General features: G+C 41.9%; 1 protein-coding gene across 4 annotated transcripts in view; it reads left to right on the forward strand.

Annotated features, from left to right (window-relative positions):
- TFPT (TCF3 fusion partner) overlaps positions 1 to 21,906 on the forward strand; it is a 414,773-nt gene that overhangs the window by 102,133 nt on the left and 290,734 nt on the right. For all 4 annotated transcript variants that reach the window (XM_044079549.1, XM_044079563.1, XM_044079543.1 and 1 more), the window contains exon 3: positions 5,377 to 5,447. In XM_044079549.1, the coding sequence (XP_043935484.1) occupies positions 5,377 to 5,447 (71 nt within the window). The remainder of the gene's footprint in view (positions 1 to 5,376; positions 5,448 to 21,906) is intronic.

Consider the following 21,906-nt stretch of genomic DNA (forward strand, 5'->3'; position numbering starts at 1 on the left):
CTGTCGCTTCTTCCATGACATCATGGGTATATAAACAGGCAGCCGATGCCATTACATCAGTTTTTTTTGCCCCAAATGTCAGGACCCCCCCAAATAGGAAGCTAATATATGGTGGGAAAAACACCACCAGTCAAAAGTAAATACCAATACCAGTAGGAATAGCCATAGAGAGGAGAAATAGAGACAATTGTTAATCAGTCATATTTTGTACATACTGTGGCATCATCCCTGGTGAAGGCAGACTGAGACGCAGTTAGTGATCCTTAATGTCTCTTTCTTCATATTGTTTAGGGAGGTAATGTCTCCGGTCATTTACACCTGCATGAACTATGGTAGAATTATACTGGTAACTGTGGTGCATAGACTTGAGAGTGTTTGTAACTTGGCGGATCCTGGCTGCAAATAAGCAACTGTAATCTTTTCCTTTTTAACACAAGAAATACATAGGTGATGATTTAAGAACCGCACGTTTATATAAATGAAAACCAACAATGTTGAAGTAATCCCAGTTGCAAGCATTTTACATCACATACCATACTCATAGATTCATAGATTAGTACTAAGCTAACTGCCCTTGCGAGCCATTTTAAGCCTAGCCAATTATCCCTTGTGAGACTCGAACCCTGCACCTTGTGTTTGCAAGGCAAACACCTTAACCATTAGGCCACCCTCCCAACCCCTTAAGTTGCAAACATTATATGTCACTTAGAACTTACCCAATCATGGTCAGTCAAACATTACTTAACTCATTCAAATCCTGCCTTCTTGCAAACCTCATTCCAGCTGTAATCTTCTCCTTGTCTGGTCTGGTGAGTGGGGCTTCTATGTGTCATACATTGGGAGTCCCCTATGATGAGTCCTGGGTAAATTCTTTGCTTGCCTTATGGGCTTTGTTTTCGGGGATCCATTTTGTGTTGGCTTATTTGTGAGGGTTGGTGTTGCTTTTGGTTTGTAGAGATTGCTGAGGATAGATGTTGTTTACAGGCTTGGAAAGTACTTGAGGTTTGGGGAGATGGCTTTTTAGTGCCACAGCACAAGATGGGTCTGTATGTGTGGTGGACACTGTGTGGTGAATGTAATGTGTATGTTCTTGACAACCTTGTTTGCAAGTGAGATTTTTGCCTCCAAGGAAGTATGTGTATGTACATCTCTTGCATACTGCGTTGGTTTCATTAAGGATTAAAATGTTGTCTGAACATGAATCGGCTGCTAGATTGTCTCAGGATGCCTTTATATATAGTAAGCTGGCAATTGAGACCTTTGGAAATTGCATATCCATGTTATCCAGACTTGTATTAAAGTGGGCTATTAGGATTTGAGAGCTAAGTTTTAGAGGTAGTCTAGAGTGGTGTCTAGGGTTAGGGACTAGAGTTGAATAATACTAGGATACGCTGTTGGATAGCGCTAATACCATATCCAAGCACTATCTGACGTGCAAGCTGGCTACTCTGAGCTTAACACCACACAATGCAAGACAAAACAGTTAAGTACCAAGCAGTAAAAGAGAAAAGGTGATTTGTTGCAAAAATACACTTTAACTGCTCAGAAAATTGCAAAATACAAGCAGCAAAAATACAAGCAGCGATTACTTAAACAGTGGATAAGTATATAACACAGTCTGGGAGCTTATCTTTGCCTGGATGGCACTGGTTTCAGTGAAAACACTTCTTGAAGCACAGGCAAGTAGCCAAGGTTTGCTGAGCTCCGTGGAAATGAGCCCAACGCTGTTCAAACATAGATAATTTATAGGAGAAATGAAAACGAGATCTAGTTTTTGAGCCCTCTGACCAGTAAATCAACTGCACTTTGAGAAACTCTGGAGTGCTTCTCAGCTCAGATAAACCAGGCAAACACCTTCTGCCATTAGATGACCTTGGTTATCTTAATGCAGAAGTACAGAAAAAAAGAACCGTCCTGTGCAAACAACAAATAACGTATTCCCTAGCTAAATCGTCCCTCTATAAGACAATGCAAGACAGAAGAGTACCAAACAGGGTAAAAGGCGATTTTGTAGCAAAAAATATTCTTTAAATGCACAGAAAATTGCAAAATACAAACCAAGATGGCTTAAACGGTGAAAAATAAGTGCAGTAATACAGTTTGGGAAGTTATCTTTGCCCGGATGGCACTGGGTTCAGCAGAAACACTACGAAGCACAGGCAAATAGTCAAGGTTTGCTGAGCTCTGTGCTTGTTTAATGTCTAATCATTTATTGTGATCTTTGTGTGAAGGTGTATTTTCAGGATATGTGCAGTCTAGCTGATCAGACCATTTCATCAAAATTCTGACATGTTGAGGTTGTTGCAACAAAGTAAGGAATACATATTTAAAGTTAATGTAACAAAGTAAGGAATACATATTTAAAGTTAATGTAACATATCATTGTAATGTGCTATGCCAGCACACAGGGTTGGGGCTCCTTCCTACAGATGTCTGTGCAGACGAGCATTGATCCTCTTGAAATGGGTTGTATAGATAAATGGACATCTTTTAGCTATGTACTTTCCAAGTAAGGGAAAGACTGACAGACATTTCAATGCAGAAACCCCAGTCTCTCCTGGTTGGCAGCTAGATTAAAACAGATAAAAAAAAAATAAACCACTAGCTTCCTCTGGTCTCTTCTTAACTTTCTCATAGCTACACAGTGATGACCAATGCCTTTTTCATCATTTTATTCCAAATTCAGTACAAAAGCATTTTTTGTTAGAGTATTTCCACTGAACATTGTCTTGTTTCAGTGTTTATCAGGAGCACTGTTTAGTTAATTGATTTGCTTAGAATCGCACAAAAGGCAAATGGAAGCTTAGGGGATCAAACACTGGAGTACATGAAGTGTTTCATCAACAGCTCATAGCATTAATCCTGTTTGCTATCTGCCAGCATCATTGCAGAGTGGTTCCTCCCAACCTTGTATTCCTCCTAGAAGCTTTGAGGGTCTTCCTTTATTCCCAACAACTATTTTCCCTGCTAATAAAAGAAGTGCAGAAACGTGTGTGTGTGTGTGTGTGTGTGTGTGTGTGTGTGTGTGTGTGTGTGTGTGTGTGTCTGTGAATAAGAAAACAAGGTGTTAGCTGGGATCATTCAGTCTTTTAAAAAGATTTACCAAAAATCCAGAGGAGTACACTGTAATCAGCAGGACCAGATAGAACCAAGATTAAAAAGTCAAATTTTAATAAACAATTAAAATATGTTAAAACACAGATTGAGTGCTTTCATCCCCATTAACTGGGACTTCATCAGAATCATTAGATAGATTTCACCAGCACATTTAAATAAGTAATTAGTTAATGATGTAATTCCTAGCTTTTAAAGGTACCATTTTAAAAAAAATTACATTTTACAGGTAGAAATTCAATAAAAACAGTCAACTAATAAATAGTTGTGACATACATTGAGAATACTTTTTTATTAATATAACCAACACTTTGTGTATTTTCTGTAATAAATTCTATGTTTTTTATATTTTTTGTTTTTTACTTGCAGCATATATTGTCTTTCTTATTTAGTTACATGTTTGAGGGAAATAATTTTATTCAAACCTGGTGCTTGCATGGCATATAGTTTTATTTGCCATTTCAATTCCATTTCTTCTATAACTGGTCTATAGTCACCCTCCCAGGGTTTGCAAGGACCTGTTCTAGTATTCCAAAAAAATAATTTGTGAAACTGGGACAACTCGTAGAATGTTTATATAGGGTGTTATTTAATTTTCTTGTTGATGTTTGATATTGATGCTCATACACCCTGTCCCTAAGGTGGCTCTCAGTTTTCCTACATAATAAACTAGACAGGATTTACATTTTGCTAAATATAATAGCCCTGTACCACTCATAAAAGTCACTTCAGACCCTAACATGTTTTCCAGGGTTATTTCCTTTACCTCAGTTATATATTTGCACTGTGAACATCTACCACATTTAGTTATACCCTTTTTATTTAGTTTACTATTATAACTACCCCATGTGTTTCATTACAAAGATTTCTTAATGTTGATTCCAGTTTTAAGTACATGTAAAGGTTTTGGTCCTATACATGAATATAATGTGGGGGTTACATTTTAAAATATTTCAGTTACCTTCTATGATTTTCCTGACTTGATTAGCTTTTCCACCATAGGGTATTACCAGAGCGGTCTCAAAATAGTTTTCTTCTTTGGGGGTTTCTTTTTCATTTAATACACTACCTAATAATGACTTGTATTTTTTTTACCTCACTGCATTTCTACATACTTTAAACTATCTTCTACTATTCCTAGGGTAACCTCTTTCATAAAACATGTTTACCTCCCTTCTTAATTCTTTATTCACATCTCCTGCCTTAGATGTCATCCGGGCTGCCCGTACTAATTGCCCTTTTACAATATTTTTTGAGAGCGGGTGGCTGCTAGTCAACTCCAAATATGTATTACTAAATGTGGGTTTTCTATAGATATTAGATTTAAAACCCTTCTCTGTGCTTTGAATGTAGGTATCTAAGTAATTTATGCCTTCTTTACTGCTAGCATAAGTAAATCTCAAAAAAACTGACAAACCATTTAAATATTCTATACATTTTTTGATATCTGCTTCAGTCCCTGTCCATAAAACAAAGATGTTATCCAAAAAACGTACATAGATCTTCATATATAGCACCAGGTTAGCATATATAGGAGCACACAAAGCTCCCATTGCTACTCCCTTGTTTTGTTTAAAATACTCTCTCTCTCAGAAAATAGGAAGTCGTCGTCCTATACCAGCCCCATGAAGTCTGTAATCAACTTGACTTTATCGTTGGAAAAGCAGGTGTTGCTACATATGATGTCAGAAAGCATTTCCATCCCTTCTTGCCTAGGTATAGACTTTAACTATCAATGTTGTGGATCTGTTTAAGTGATGTTCTTCTCCCATAATGTGTATACTGAGAAAATCCCATGAATTTTTTAATAGGTGTACAATGTAAAGGCTGTGAGTATGAGCTGAGTTCCATAGATGGCTACAGACAAGACTGAACAGTCAGTGGGCAGACATAGGTGATAGTTGGGGAAAATTTTCAAATGGAAGTAAATTGAGATATTTGTGGCAGTGCTAGGCAAAACGTAATGTAACTGAACAAGCATGAGGAATAAAGTGACTAGGTAAAGGAGACTACGTTTGCTGTAGTTCGGGTTGTGGAATTGTTGCCAACTAGAAGATGGCAAACTTAGGATGCAAGGTGAGATGAAAGACCTCTTGTTTGCACAAGGATTCGAGAAAGAATGAGGTTTGAGATCATGGGTATGCAGAGAAAACGGAAGCAAAGAGTTTTCATACATTAGCTGAGCCTTTTTTTTTTTTTTTTTTTTTTTTCAGATGAAGCTGCTTTCATGTTTCTTGTTTTTTCTTTTATGCTTTCTGTTAGGTAAACGAGAAACTTCTAAATCGATTGAACCAGGTACAGAAGATTACTCGCCGGCTGAAGAAGGAGAGAAAGTAAGTTTGCCTTGGGTTTGACAGTTGCATGTAAGATTACAAGGTCACCTCGGTATTGATTACTTTGACCATGAGGCATTATTTTATTTATGAAAAAAGAAAAAAATGTACTCACTCATTCGTTTGTTAACCAGGTGAGTGGGCTGGTCAGTCTATCCTTTTATGCAGCTTAAATAATATTGTAACTAGTCGCATTTTCTTCTGCCGATTTGTTTAAAACCTTGTTTGTAACAACTCACATACTTGTCTGCCAATTGTTAATACTCTGTATAATTGAATTGCCAGAGGAGCTTTTTTTCTCTCCAGGTCTCTGCTTGTAAGATCCTATTATTACTTTTTTATTATTAATTTTTAATTTTTTATTATTAGATTGTTACTAAAATTTAATAAATTGTTTTCTAGTGCTGAGGAGCTTTTCTCCCCGGGTCTCTGCTGAAAATGAGCCAAAAGCTCAGCCAGACTAATCCAGTTAACAAATGTAAAATAAATAAAATAAAATAAATTGTAACGAAAAAGTTACTGATGTAAATACATGCAGGTGGTGTGGAGGAGTTCTGAACGTCCATCTAGTTATAATGGATGGAAGTTATGGGCATCAGCACAAACTCTAGATGGTGTTTATCAGAGGAAGAGTTTTAATACCCAAGCTAACATACCCCCCCCCCACATAACCCTGTAGAAAGTTTCTAACTTAACATAGCCTCTCCTAATGTCCATGATGCATAGGGAAATGATGTGGTTGGATTGCACGGCTAAGCTTATAAAGGCACTGGTGGTTGTTAGCCTGGTATAAAACTGTGAACCTATACACCAACCACTCTGGGTGTCAGTCAGATATGGTGTGCGGTACTGTCTAGATAGGAGAACACAGGTCACAGACTGTGCACCATGTCAAGGCTAGTCATAAGACTTTGTAAAAATTGGCTCTTGGTGATATATGTTGCCAAAAACAGGCATTGGTATTTCCTGACAAGTGGGTCAAAAACTGGCCAACTCAGATTTGTGTCAGGGACTTATGCTTACAGTGGAAGAGTTCTACTAGTCGTGGAGGACAAACTAGAAATGGTGTGAGAAATGGTGTGAGAATTGTGGTGAGGTAGAGGCATAAGAAAGTAGTGAAGGATATGTTTTGAATTGGTGACAGACTTGTAACAGACTCCAGTGGAATGAGAGGGCATTATTTATAATCCTTGCCAATGCCCCACAGCAGGACTGTGATGGCAAGGAAAGGCATGCATTCAGGCAGCAGTTTCAGGACGTACTAGACAAAAAAAGCAGGACAGCATGAGCTGCTGTTGATAATGGCTGACTGGAATGTAAATGTTGGGACAGACGGAACAGGATATGAAGTCTGCCTTTGTCCACATGGGTGGGACAATAAGAATAAAAGAGAGGCCATTTTCAGAGTTTTGTTTGGCAAATGGTTTGATGGCGGCAAACACATGGGTCGAAAAGAGACCTACACAAGGTCATGTGAGAGTGGCCAGTATGCAACTGCAGTAGTCTTCCTAGTAAGTAAGGAACATCGGGGTAGAATCAGCATTTGCAACATCATCCCTAGTGATAGTCAGCTGCCACAATCTGCTACAAGCAGTGGTAAGAGAAGACTGTCAGGTCAACAGAGACCAGACTGAAGACCTGGAAGTTAACTGGAGTGAAAGCATGAGAGTTCAAGGAAATACTCTTGAGTTCTAGTAGCTCAGAAAGAAGAGAAATTAGATGGAGTTAGTAGCAGTAAAAACAGCATTTGTGTGGACTATAGAAGAGCTATGCAACTGAGATATGTGTGAAATAAACTATAGTAGTGATGGTGGAATGCAGAATTTCAGATGGTCATAAAAAGAAAGGAGTGCAGGAAAAAGTGGAGACAGAATAGCTGGACCAGGCTAAGATGGAATACTGGTTGGCTAACACACCCGGGGCTAAGAGAAATGTTGCAGAAGCAAAGAACAAAGCAGCAGAAGGCACTATACCAGCTTTTGGAAAGTCACTGCATATAACACACAAACTCTAGCGCATTGCAAGGCAAAGACAGATTAAGAAGATTGCCAGGCACCCTTTATATGGGATGCCAGCAACGACCTGCTCACCAGTCCACAGGACTTCAAAGATGGATCAAAGGAGTAGGTCCATCTGATTCTAAAAGGAGAGGAAAACCCTGCAGAAGCTGTCCTGCCCCAGACACAGCCTAATGATGTAAGAAGAGAGTTGACCCAAGAAGCAGTATCAGCACTAAGAAAAATGTAAGTCATTGAAAGGAGCAGGCTAAGATGAGGTCCCATAAGATGTGATAAAGGTGATGGGTGAGTTGGGGAGAAATGGGTTCAGATGGTACTCAGCATATGGAGAGAAAAGCGTATTCCAGATGACTAGAGAATTAAGCATTCTAGTGGCCAATGTACAAACACAAATGAGACTATAAAGGTATTGCACTTCTGTCACACTACATGTGACTATAGAGGTATCACACTTCTGTCACACTACATGAAAGTTCTGGAGAGGGTGAGTAGTAGAAAGTAAGATGGCTAATGAGAAATTCAGATTCAGATTAGGATGCAGCACAACCAACCCGATGTTTGCAGTGAGCCAGATAGTTGAAGCTAGAGATGACGGAAGAGTCCAGCTGGGCAATTCTAGACTTGGAGAAAGCCTATAATAAGGTCCCAGGAAAGCTGATTTGGGCAGTCCTGTGTTGGTTCAAAGTCCCAGAATATATAATATATATATATATATATATATATATATATATATATTACATCAGAGTTCAGCTAGACTGGAATGCAAAACCTGAAGGCACACTAGATGAAACAGAGTACAGTTGTAGTGGCAGCAAAAGGGTGTTATCAGAAGATGACTGAGACCAAAGGGAAAATAGAGGAACAGGTCAACAGCAGCAAATATCTGGGAGAGATGGTTGAGAAGGGTAGTCTGGATGAGGAGATCAAAGCTACAAATGGTGGTGGTGGGGGAGCTGCAGCCATCTGGCACAGTGTGTCAGGATAACGCGTGACAGAAGAATGCCAAAAAAGCTAAGAAGTAAGATTCGCAAAACAGTGGTATGAACACTACTGTATGCTGCAGAAACCTGTGGAGTGAAGCCAGAACAGTTGAGGAATGTATTGATTGAGATGAAGTGTGTAAAATGGGTGGTAGAATTAACGCTGTGAGACAGATGAAGAAATTACATCGGAGCAAAAGCCTAAGTAGCTTCAATTACAGAAAAGGTCGAAGAGAACAGATATGATGGTTCTGGAACATGTGCAGGAAATCAGAAGGCAATCTGGTGAAATCAGAAGACAGTCTGGAGAAGAGGATGATTTGGAGCAGACTGGAGGAAGGCAAGAAGAAATAAGGGAGACCAGCAAAGAGATGGATGGCATGTGTGAGAGAAGACCTGTGACAGTCTGGCATGACATTTGAAAGTAAGAGAGGGACTTTGAATCGAGAGATGGTGTCAGTTGACCCAACACCTCTTCCCCATGTGGAAGAGTGTGGAGGAGAGGGATGATGATGTATACAAAGCTGTAATTATCTTCTTTCTCAAATTCTGAGAACTTGTTACTACTGCTGTATTCCTCTTAGCTTGAATCATGAGCATGTTCTGCCATTTCCTTATAACGGTATGTAAGTCTGTGAAATATCTACTGCCTGTTGTAATGTTACTGCTCATTAATTAGTGTGTTGCATTATGTTTTGTTTTTACCTTTGAAATATCTGCTGTTGCTTGTAATGTTTCTGCTGTTGTGTAACTTAACATTCTTGTCTGTGCTTCGTGGCTTAGGTTGTGGCCGCAAAAGGTTAACAAATGATAGATAAATAAAAAAATAAACAATGGTACTTTTTCCCCGATTTTATAATTGTTGTCATTATTCCACAACAGGAAATAAAAGGTGCATTGATATTATTGTATGAGGGGGTGGTGAGTCCGTAAGTTTTGTTATTACCTTTGTTGTAAGCTAGTACAAATTAACAACTGAACATATGATTTTGCATCTGCCATCATGCTCAGATATGCAGCACTGGATCATTCTGAGCAAACACTGTAATATACATAAAAGCATTTTATTGTAATACCCACATTTTTTGTCTGTTACGCTTTACCCACACTGCCTGGCAGTTGTCAGCTCCCTCTTGATCAGTTAGCCCATTATTTCCCCTTCACCAGTGGCATTGAAAGGGGATATCATTTAGGCAGTCATCAGCAGTGGCTTGGGTTTTTTTCTTTTTTAGCCCTACTTGTTGCACCTACCCAGTGACATACCATGGATGGGGCACTTAGTGGCGCATCAGTGGTGCACTGCCTTTCATTACCGCAAGGGGTTGGCATTAGCAGAATGACCCAGCCCTCCCACAGCAAGTACTATGTTGTTGTTTCCCCCGGGTACAGCAACCTACATGTGACACCCCACCCCCCCAAGGGATATCCTATCTGTCTGCACTTTCAGGTGCCCAAAGTGTTTGTGTTTTGCAGTCTGGTCACCTGTGCTGTAGTCAATTTCATACCTCAATGCCACTATCGTTAGCATTATCCCACCCAAGCATTGATGCCCTGCTTTACTGCCAGAGAGTATCCAGTGGATGATATTGCTAGGGCTGCATTTTTTTTTTTATACAAAACCAAACTCATAATAAAGCAGGTTTAACATTTTAGGAAGATCTTATTTAAGTTTGACTGCAGTTAAAATAGTAGGATCTAATCCAGGCACTGCTTTCAACTGAAATAAAACCATATTTGGTATGCTTCAGCAAAACATGCGGTGTAGAAACATACGATGTTATGTAGTCCTGTCTCACCTACATTCTTACCCGTGGGTTCGGAGCCAGCCGAATATTGGCTCCGACTCTGCCTATTTTACTAGCCCAAAAGTCTCTGATTGGCTGGGCTGAGGGTATCCCATGGTACACTGCTCCATATCTCCAGATCTCGTTTGCTGCTTGTAGAGCAAGTGGTCTCGCTTGGCTGTGGCTAAGTGCCTTATTTTGATTTATTTCTCTTGAGAAATTGGTTACTTTATACCCAAAAGCTATTTTAATAGCTATATCTTGCTGCTGTCGCTGTGATTGTGTGTTTCTTGTTGTTTGTGGTATCCCTGACTGTTCCCACGGGCTAGGCCAGTTTTAGTTAGAGGACCTAGTCCTCCCCTAGTCTGATATTTTTCGTGTGTTTGTTCTCTGTGCTGTCTTAAGAACCGTTTTAGTTAGAGGTTCTTGTAGTGGTGTCATATTTGTTGATAATCGTTTATTTAGGGGTTCGCTGAGTCTGTGTAGTACTGTTTTTTAGTGTACTTTTGTGGGCTTTCCCACCCGTTTTGAAAAGTTTTGTTAACTGTTCTCTAGAGTTAGCAGATCATGTCTAAGGATCAGAAGGAACATAAGCCTTCTGGCTTTAAAAAATGTTCCAAATGCGGATATAAAATGTCCATCACAGATGGGTACTGTGTGTGTGTGTGTGTGTGTGTGTGTGTGTGTGTGTGTGTGTGTGTGTGTGTTTACTGCCTTGGAGCCATCCATTTACAGGAGTCGTGTAGCTTTTGCCACGCGTTCAGTCCTAGGGTGCTCCAAGAGAGGAAAAACAAATTGATTTTAAAGGGACTGCTTAAACTATATTTTGAGGAAGCTATAGACTCTGCTTCCAGTTCTCAGTCGAAATCTAAAGCCTCTAAGTCCAAGAAAAGGTCTCCGGCTCCATCTGCATCTTCGGACCCTCCGGAGAAGATTACTATATTGGACTCTGCTTCCTTGGTTCCACTGTCCTCAAGGCCGCAGGAGGTATCCGTGTTAACTGAATCGGCATCTGCTCCTATTATTCTCGAACCCATTCGGAGCCAGTCGCCTAGTGTGAGGCATGGTTCACCAGATAAGAGATCCCAGTCTCCATCCATCTCCTCCAAATCCTCTAGGCTTTCTGATTTGGATGTTGATAGGGTAGTGCAGAGGCTCCTGCAGTCGCTGGTGTTGGCCAAGTTGTTTTCGGCTCCTACACAGTCGGCTCCGGAGCCGGTTCCTATGACTGTTTCGATGATTCCTCCAGTGAGCACATCTTTGTCGTCGGAGCCGGTATGTTCCGCTCCGAGTTATGTTCCTGCTCTGGCTCCGATACCTCCCTTGGGTTTATCGGTGCCGACCTCTGCTCCGACCACATTGGTTCCTTCCACAGGGTTCGAGACTCGGGTCTCCTCGGTCAGGCCCAAAGGGGATACTTCGGGACATCTGTCTTTTCCAAGTCTCCCACTTGGTGCATCGGCTCAGGGGGCCCCGGTCGTGGCCTTGGGGGTCGGTCCTCTGACTCGGGGGGGGGGGGGACGGACCTGCCTTCGAGGCCATGCGGAGTGCGCTGGCTAGATCATCAGCTACATCATCCAGGTCTGTCATTCCATCCCCTACCACCCCGGCGAGAGTTTCTGACACTCACCTAACCTTGGACAGTAGAGCACCAGGCCCTAAGGACAACCCCACGAGCGGTCTCCCACTTTCTGAAGGTCTCTCAGAGCCAGTGCCTGAGGAACCTCCCAGAAAGAAATTGTGCAAGAGGAAGCACATAGACTCCCAGGACGAGTCTCTCACTTCTGATACTGTCCTCGAGGAATCGGAAGGATCCCTCAAGTCTTCCTCTGATGATGTTTCCTTCTCTGATATCCTGGAGATACTGAAACAAAGAGGAGAGTGGCCTTCCAAAACTCCTTCCAAGGAGAAGTTAGTATTCCTTAAGGCTTTTGGTGCTCAACCCTCCGCCTCCTGGGTGTCGAAACCCTTCAATGAACTTCTTGACCTTATTTGTCGAAGGGTGTGGGAAAACCCTGATTCTGTGGAGCCCATACCCAGGCGTCCCAACAAATTTCTCTCCGCCCCTCAGGGAAAAGTTTGTCAAAGGGAGTCCCTGTAGATGTCATGGTGGTGGCGGCGGCAGCCACCCAGAAGGAAGTTGCAGTCTTCCTCATCGGTCCATCCTCCTAACAGAGTCTAGGACTATGGACTGGTACAGGAAGCCTACCCTGTCTTCAGCAACCTTCACTTTACAGTCGCTGAATTACTTGTCTCATTTCACTCGACTCCAGAGAGATCTCCTCAAAGAGCTGGGAGATACTCTTGCGGGTGACATACCTGAGGCGGTGGCTCAGACAGTTAACGCACAGGTTTCTACCCTCGACTCCATCCCAAACTCGTCCATGCGACTCATTTCGTATGCGGCCGAGGGAGGGAGTAGGGCGGCCAGCTCAGGGGTCGCCCTTAGAAGGCAAGCCTGGCTGTGCCTGTGTCACTTCGCGGAGGCCTTCAAGTCTTCCTTCACTGATGCCCCATTTGATGGTTCCTCCTTGTTTGGGACCAAAGTGAAAGACACCCTCACCAGGTGTGAGCAAGAGGGAAAGACCCTGTCTGCCGTAGGGGTCCGTTTTTCCCTTCCATCTAGGCCTTATCCCAAGGCCCAGCTGGGGGAGAAGATGTGGTTCAAGAAATCACAAAGGTTTTTTCCTGCCGCACAAGGTGAACCCCCCTCCAGAGGCAGGGGAGGGGGGGGGGGTTATTCAGGGAGACATCGCTCCAGAGGCAGAGGGGGTCCCCGCAATTCTGGAGACCGCGACTCCTTCCGTGGCTCCCCATACTCTCATTCATGAGTGTGTGCCAGATGATGCTTATCCGGAGCCAGTCGGGGGGGGGGTTTGAATTTCCTTGTATCCGGAAGCCTGGGAAAACATTACCCAGGACCGATGGGTATTAAGGATAACTTCTGGAGGTTACCTCATTCCATTCTCTTCAGTACCCCCTCCAATAAGAAAAATCCCAGACATTCCACCCAGTCAAAGGGATCAAGCAGCCTCAGAGATATCTCAGCTGCTAGAAAAAGGAGCCATCCAACTAGTCCCCTCAGACCAAATCGGATTAGGGACTTACTCAAGATTTTTTTTGGTGCCGAAAAGAACAGGGGACCTGGGACCCATACTAGATCTCAGTCAACTCAACAATTACGTACACAAGTCCAAATTCCGTATGGTCACTCTACAATTGATTTTCCCATTGTTGTGAGAGGAAGTATGGATGTGCTCCATCGACCTCAAGGATGCTTACTACCATGCCAAAATGGACAGGGCATCCAGGTGTCACCTACGCTTCCGGCTGGGAGCCAGTCACTTCCAGTTTCGAGCCTTGCCCTTTGGTCTCACCACAGCCCCCAGGGTGTTCACCAAGTGTATGGCAGTGTTGACGGCTCACTTGAGAAGTCAAGGATTCCAGGTGTTTCCGTACCTGGATGACTGGCTCCTTACCGCCCCCACCAGGCATCAACTAGTTCAGACCAGGGACGCTACCATCAGTCTATGTCACCGATTAGGCATAACAATAAACTGGAAAAAATCTGCCTTATTGCCCTTAGTGTCACCTTTATAGGCGCAGAGTTGGACACTATTCGAATGCGAGCATTCTTACCACAAGAAAGGATCACAGGGTTGCAACAACAAATACTCGCGCTGATGCCCCTGAGACATGCGAAGGCAAGACCGATTCTACAACTCCTAGGTACCATGGCGGCGACTGTCATGTTGGTCCCTCTAGTGAGATTACACATGAGACTTCTTCAATGGCTCCTCTTTGTCCAGTGGTCTCTCCAAAGACTTACGCTATCCCATCTTAATCACAGACAGGTGCAAGCAGGACCTCTGTTGGTGGCTGTGCCCCAACAACTTGAACGGGGGGAAAGCCCTTTGTTCCACCCGTCCATGTTGCCACGGTGACCACGGACGCCTTCCAGATGGGGTGGGGGGGGGCATTATCTCGGCAGGACGGTCCAAGGCACATGGCAGGAGCACGAGATACATTTGCACATAAACGTCCTGAAGATGAGAGCAGTGTTTCTTGCGTTGCAGGCACTTCAAGAAGTTCTTCCTCTAGGGACTATTGCGATACACTCAGACAACATGTCAATAGTGTGGTATCTCAACAAGCAAGGGGGAACCCAATCTTACCCACTATGCAGAGAGGCCATGTGGGTGTGGCATTGGGCAATAGCTTCCCAACGTTTTTTTGGTGGCAACGCACATTCCGGGGAAGACCAATGTAATAGCGGACAAGCTAAGCAGGGGGTTTCTTATGCCCTACGAGTGGTCCCTGAATCGCCTGGCTGCAGAGTGAATCTTCAGCAGATGGGGTCAGCCTTGCTGTGACCTTTTTGCCAGCCCTCTCAATGCGAAATGCACTAACTACTTCTCACTGATCCCCCCACTGGGGGAATCACCCAGGGACGCTCTGGCTCACAATTGGCCCTCCGGTCTGCCTTATGCTTTCCCTCCATTTCCCCTTCTCTCAAGGGTGATTCAGAAAGCCCAGTCCTTGGGAAGCAGAATGATTCTGATTGCCCCACACTGGCCTCGTCAGGTATGGTTCCCCTTCCTTCAACCTTACATTGTGGACACTCCTTGGATTCTGGAACCTCTTCCAGATTTACTGGCGCACGTGTCGGGACAGTTCCACCCCTCACTGAGGACACTCTGGTTGACAGCCTGGCTACTCCACTTCCATCGTTAGTCAGACGTTACAATTTTTCCCCAGAAGTGGTCCATATATTATCGTCCTCTCATAAACCATCCACTAGAAAAATCTACTCTAGCAAATGGAAAAGGTTCTCTATCTGGGCTTATTCTAGAGGCATTGATCCCTACACGGCTCCAATTGATTAGATTCTGGAGTTTGTCTATGCTGTTCTATCAAGGGTCCGCATCAGCCACCATCAAAGTTCAGCTGGCAGCTATAACAAACTTCCATGTAGCTAATGAACCTAGCCTTATGGCACACAGACTATGTAAAGCATTCCTTAAAGGTACTCTATTACTTCGTCCCCCAGTATCCCAACTTGTCATGCCCTGGGACCTCAGTTTTGTTCAAGCCCTTACTCTACCACCATTTGAGCCTGCCGCTACCTGTGAATTAAACAAGCCCTTACTGTTACTCTACCACCAATTGAGCCTGCCGCTACCTGTGAATTAAACAAGCCCTTACTCTTACTCTTCCACCCTTTGAGTCTGCCGCTACCTGTGAATTAAACAAGCCCTTACTCTTACTCTACCACCATTCGAGCCTGCAGCTACCTGTGAATTAAACAAGCCCTTACTCTTACTCTACCACCATTTGAACCTGCAGCTACCTGTGAGTTAAACAAGCCCTTACTCTTACTCTACCACCATTTGAACCTGCAGCTACCTGTGAATTAAACAAGCCCTTACTCTTACTCTACCACCATTCGAGCCTGCAGCTACCTGCGAGTTAAAATTTTTAACATGGAAAACAGCATTTTTAACAGCAGTCACTTCAGCAAGGCGGGTCTCTGAAATTCAAGCCCTCTCCATCAAACCCCCATATTTGTTCTTCCATAAAGATAGGGTCTCTCTTAGACCAAACCCATCATTCCTTCCCAAAGTGGCTTCTGTGTCTAATATGAATCAGTCTATTGAGCTGCCGGTCTTCTTCCCCAACTTTTCTAACAAGGCAGAATTCAGATTTCACCAATTGGATGTGTATAGACAATTATGCTTCTATCTACACCAGACAAAAGATATCCGGAAATCTGACCAACTCTTCGTCTCCTTTTCGGAAAACCGATTTGGTTCTCCGGTATCCAAGGTCTCTCTAGTTGGATAGCCAGCTGTATCTCCATCTGTCAGACAGCAGGTAAAAATTTGCCTTTTCCAGTAAAAGCCCATTCCACAAGAGCGGTCTCCACAGCCTATCAATCTAGATGGTCAATGGATGATGTATGTGCTGCAGCCATTTGGGCTTCTCCTCACACCTTTGTTTCTCATTGCAAATTGGACGTGGTTTCCAGGGTCAGATCTTCCTTTGGCTCCACAGTTTTCAGGAGTATTTTCCTATGAGCCACCCAGGATGTAGGTGCTGGGATGCTGTCCCACGGGTAAGAATGTAGGCGAGATAGGACTACATAACATCAAGAAGTTATGTACTCACCATAACGTTCGATGTGTGTAGCCCATCTCGCCTCACATTCTTACTTACCCTACTGCCTTCCCCCTGCCTGGAGGATTTGGAAGTTAGGTTGTCTCCTGCAGAGTCCCTTTGAATAGTTTTTTGTTTCTATGGATGCAATGTGTGTATGAAGTAATTATGTTGTTCGCAGCAAACTAGATCTGGGGATATGGAGCAGTGTACTGTGGGATACCCCCTTAGCCCAACCAATCAGAGACTTTTGAGCTAGTAAAATAGGCCGAGTCAGAGCCGATATTCGGCTCTGAACCCACAGGGAAGAATGTGAGGCGAGATGGACTGCATACATCGATCGTTATGGTGAGTACATAACTTATTGATACGAGCCCTTTAAATGCAGATTGTGTAATGTATCTAAACTTATAAAACAACAAATCATTTCATCTGTCTGTGGAAGCATTATTTTCCATATTTATTTTTCAAATATCTTTCTGTTAACAGTGAGCATAAACATTTCCACACTTTTTATATATATATATATGTGTGTGTGTGTGTGTTTAAACAGTCCAGTCTTACATGATTTGTTATAATTTGAATCCCAAAATAGACTATGAACTTTGTGTGTATATGCATGTATGTATTTATACACACATAATTTTCTTTATAGCTGAAGAGTACAGTACCCTAGTGGTTCATGAAAATATTACCACCAGTCTCTTAAGAACCTATTAGTTAACTATAAGCAATTTCAGTTAGTATTGCTAATGGGTGTCCCACTCCCCATAGATAACTACCAAGCCATCCAATATAAGATGCCTTTTGTTTCAATCAACCTTAACCTCCTTATTTCAAATGTTGATATTCTAGCAAAAATTACTCTTACTATGGGGAAAATTTCCAGTCATCTTAAATTGCATCCAACGTACTATTGTGTGATATTATACTCTTAACTTATCACCCCATCTAACCAGGAAGGTTATTCTAGTGTTTTTCAATATTTGAAAATAATTTAACAGTCTTAAGATGTTCTTAACACAATTGCTATACATAGTTTAATTATCTTTGTATACATAAATATTCAGTCATACTCATTTAAACTTGTACTTAAGTACATTTTTTGCCATTTATTGATGTTCTAGCTACATTATACATAACTTTGATGTTGTAACATTAAACATGTAGGAAGTGTATGTGGTTCAGAGTAGTGCACTCTGCTTTGGTGCCAGAAGATAAGTCTGTGTGTTTCATTGGGAGACATTGCTGGACTCCCACCAGTATTGGGTGATGTGGTTAAGCTTCTTGATCTACTTTAGTTGCAACTATAATTAGAATCTCTGGTGTGCGCTTGTAAGAACTGTAACTAATCATAATTAATTTTAATCCATGAAAAACACTTCGCAAACAGCACAGTTGAGATCTCCGTGTTCTACACAGATCTGACGTTTCAGTCCATTCAATTCAATAGTAGTGACTTGTATGCCACAGACAAGTTGCTTGGCATCTTCAAGACACTCCCAGGCTTACAAACTCATCCAGCTTCCATAATGCTCCACTGATCCCCACCTCCAGATCTTATTTTCGTCATTGTAGTTTGCATTAAGAGGTGCTTCCAGGCTCATTTGTTGTGATTTTTGGAAACTTGTATGCAGGTTTTCATACCTTTTTAATTTTTAAAGATATTCATATCTGATTTTTTGTTTCTGTGGATTTGTGAACAGTATTTGTTGAAGTAGCAAGGAATTTATCAATTCGTTCCTCACACCTAATCAAGTTAACTTATTTTGACTTTTTATGTCAGTTTTCATACTTTTAATGTGGTTTTTGAGTTGTCAGTCAGTTTTTGGTCTCTTGGCTGTGTTTCAAGGTTGTACTTGTATGTTCTTTTCCTTATGTTTTATGAATTTGCTGAGGGTTTTTTTCTGTGGAAATGAAGCAGGCCTCAGGGTTCCATAATTGTATCAAATATGGACACAGGCACCAGTGTCTTCAGCAGGGAATTCTGTGTATCATGTGTCTAGGGTAGAGCAAGTAGGTGCAGATCATGACTTGTGTGACGCAGCTGACTGTAGAACCTTAGAGGAGAAAAAGTATAAATTGATTCTCAAAGGGTTTACCGCTTAATTTAAGGTCAAGAAAGCAAAGTAAGGAAGGCAGATGGCAGTGAATGCAGTAAGGAATATCGACACCTTTCCCCCTGCTTTTAAAGCAACCTTGTGTGGATGTTTCTTAAGTCTGCAGTGTACAAGAAAGATAGTTTTTATTTATTAAAAGGGGTTTTATTTTTATCTTGGGCAGGTCTCTGCTGGAATTTTTGGTAGTCAAGGACTACTATCCTCCTGTTAAGAATAAGCAGTGTTTTCACAGAAAGCGCTATCTAGATACTAGACTTTCCATAATTGTCATTGTGTTCTTCCAGGTCTCACTGCAGTCCCTCCTTTCATGGACAAGATAATGACTGCAAGGGTCAAGGTACAAACAGAGTTGCATAATCTCTCTTCCTGTTCCACTTATGTATACAGTATGGCAAGAGAAGGTCTCCTTCCCGCTTTGTCTGAACCTTCTATGGGACTATTTCTGCCTGCTGGTGTTTTGGAGCCAGTGAATATGCCATCGTACTGCTGTGGCCCAAAGTCTGAATTTGTCTTCAGTTTCATCAAGATTTTCTACTTGTATGTCCATGGTGATGAGTTTTAGTCTCAAAGGTGAGTTCACACAGAACTTAGTTCCTGTGACATTGGTGCAACTGTGTTGACCACTTTGGGGTGTATGTTCTTGGATCAAGTCATCAGTGACCCTTTCAGCTTCAGGATGATGTTGACCACAGGTTTTCTCTGTGCTCAAACCTTCAGTGTCCATCACAGAAGCTTAGAAATGATAGAGGTAACCTTATGGGTTGAAACATACCCCAGTAAAGGAGGCATCTATATCTGCTGTACCAAGAATGCTGTTCATTCTAATGCCTGGGCTCGATCAGCTTTGTTCCAGAGGACTAAAAAGCTGCCCCTGTTATGTGGTGAAGGTATCTTTCCGATTCCTCTTCCTAACACTTAAACAAGAACTCTTGAGTGCTGCAAACAGGTGAGGTGCAAAAGAAATCTCCTGAACTCCTGTGCGGAATCCCAAAACCAGGTGCTAATCTAGACAGGAAAGCTTCCCCAGTATCTTCTTTCCATCTTGTGATCCCAAATTTGGGTAGATTTTGGAGATGTAATACAACCAAGAACACCAAAACCAGCTTAGTGAAAAAAACAGAACCAAAAACAAATTGCTGAACACATCGCCCTGTAAAAATTAATGGAAATCTTGGAATAAGTAAATTGTTAACTTTTATTGTAGAAAAAAAGAATAGATTAAGCACCTTCATCCTTGCTAGTTAGGACTTTATCAGAATTATGTAGCCACAATTTAATCTTTGTTAAAATATTACAAAATCAATCATATGATCTCCCCTACACAATCAAAAATAAAAACTATTTTTGAAAATCCTTAAAGTCACATGCATAAAGGAAATAAATCTGAGAATATTAAAAGGAGCCAATACTGTGGTCAAGATAAAAAAATAAACTTTTAATAAATAAAAATGTACTTCAGTCCAAATGATGCTGATGATGCAATGTTCAAAAGTACACACCTCCAAAAATTAATCTAAAAGCGGAATATATTTCATTCTAGATGAATTTTTTGTTTGTATTAATCAATAAAAAACTCTCTTAAAAAAATCATAGCTTGGCAACCCTCAACTTTGACAGTGATTGAAATGTCATTCAGCACAGGTAGTTTATCAGCGTTAAACCTTGGTCACTACTGTAATTACCTATATTCAGCCATAGTTTCCCATGGTCCACCACTTGGGTTAATGGGAACCTGTTCTAAAATGGAAAACTTAAAGCTATTGTGAGTCTGGAATACCTTGATACATTTATAAAGGACATTGTTGTCATTGTACTTTCTAATAACTAGAAATAATCCTAAATCCTCCTGTTTAATGGCCCTTCCAATTTTCCCCACATGAAACATATTAAGGCAGTCCCGAACCACAACAGTTGTCCATGTGGTTGTCGGGCATTACCATTTTTCCTACTTGCCTCTGGCATTCTAAGTTTGTTGTCCCTCACAGTGTCTTCTAGTATAACTCCATTTGACTGATCATGCTTATTAAGCTGTAAGTAAAGAAACCATAAAAGATGGAGCATGAAGGGAAGATGCTCACTGATGCTGGAGTAAAGCTATCCACCTCTCCAGTAATATCGAAGGGTTCTCTGAGAAGTGAGTGCAACAGTTGTAGTTAAAGAAATGCCAACAGCTCTCATTCAAGCAGCATTCTGATAGAAACCACTGTGACAACAGAAATTTCCAGCACAGATGCCACTCTACAGGCCTAGATTGTCCACAGAACCAGGGGGTTTGTAGTTCCCACCGAGGAGGCAGTGAGAGGTCAAATCTCCATGCACTTTCCTACATGGTTGGTCATGGTAAAGGACAAATTGATTAAGGCGATAAAGATTGTAGACTCCTTTCTGACATTCCACCCTGTCAATAGGCAGTAGCCAAAGTAGAGGTAAAAATGTGCTTATTTTAAATAGCCGTATAAGTGGTCTTACCATGCAACAGTGTTTAGAGAATATTCAGGATTTCATCTTTTTTAGTTCCCAAGAAACACTTGACCTCAGGTTTATCCTCGACTTCAGCAGCTTAAAAAGATAACATTCAAAATGACAACAGTGCAGTCAGCATTTCCATGCTTAGAGAAGGGCATCTTTGCTCTTTCAACCTCAAAGGTGCCTACCTGCACATAAAGGTTGCAAAGTTGTTCAGAAATTTCCTTCTGTGTAGGTTGAATGCCTCTTATTACCAGATTAGAGCCCTTTTCTTACCACAGCTGCTAGAATGATCACCATATATATGTGACTGTCACAGCTCACTTTGTGCTAAAATTAAAAGAAACCAGATATGTCCTTCATGTTTCACTGTTGCAGTCATCACATTTGGGTTATCTGCTTGCACTAGTCCTCAGTCAGCCTGATTATCAAAGTCTTGGGTCCTGCGTCGGTTGCTGTCTCATCTTCCATGACGTCAGGTAGTCAGGGGTATAAAGCATGCAGCCGACGCCATTGCATCAGTCTTTCTTGCCGTGTGGTGCTCGAAGCAGAAGCAGTTCGCAAGTGCCAGGCTGACTCCTGAATTTTTCGTTTTCGAGTTTCAGATCCGAAGTCTTCAACTAAGCTAAGTACCCCATTGGGAATCCTGTTTCTTGCTCTAAACCAATGGCAGTAAAAGTTAACAATTGTATTTCTTGTGGAAAGCAAATACCGCCTAAAGATTTTCATTCGTACTGCATTCCTTGCTTAGGCCCAGACCACAACATACCTCTGTCGGTTTTGTGCCTTATTCAAACCTCGTACTCTTCGTCATCTGTTCATTTTTGCATCCAGATATTTTGGTACTCTGTTCAATTATCCAGAAATGGCTTCCGTAAGCCACCCGACTACCGACATTCTGAAAAAATGCAGAGATAAGGACAGAGACAGACCGC

The sequence above is a fragment of the Protopterus annectens genome, chromosome 1.part1 (genome assembly GCF_019279795.1).
Source record: "Protopterus annectens isolate FY-2018-M chromosome 1.part1, PAN1.0, whole genome shotgun sequence".
Lineage (NCBI taxonomy): Eukaryota > Metazoa > Chordata > Ceratodontiformes > Protopteridae > Protopterus > Protopterus annectens.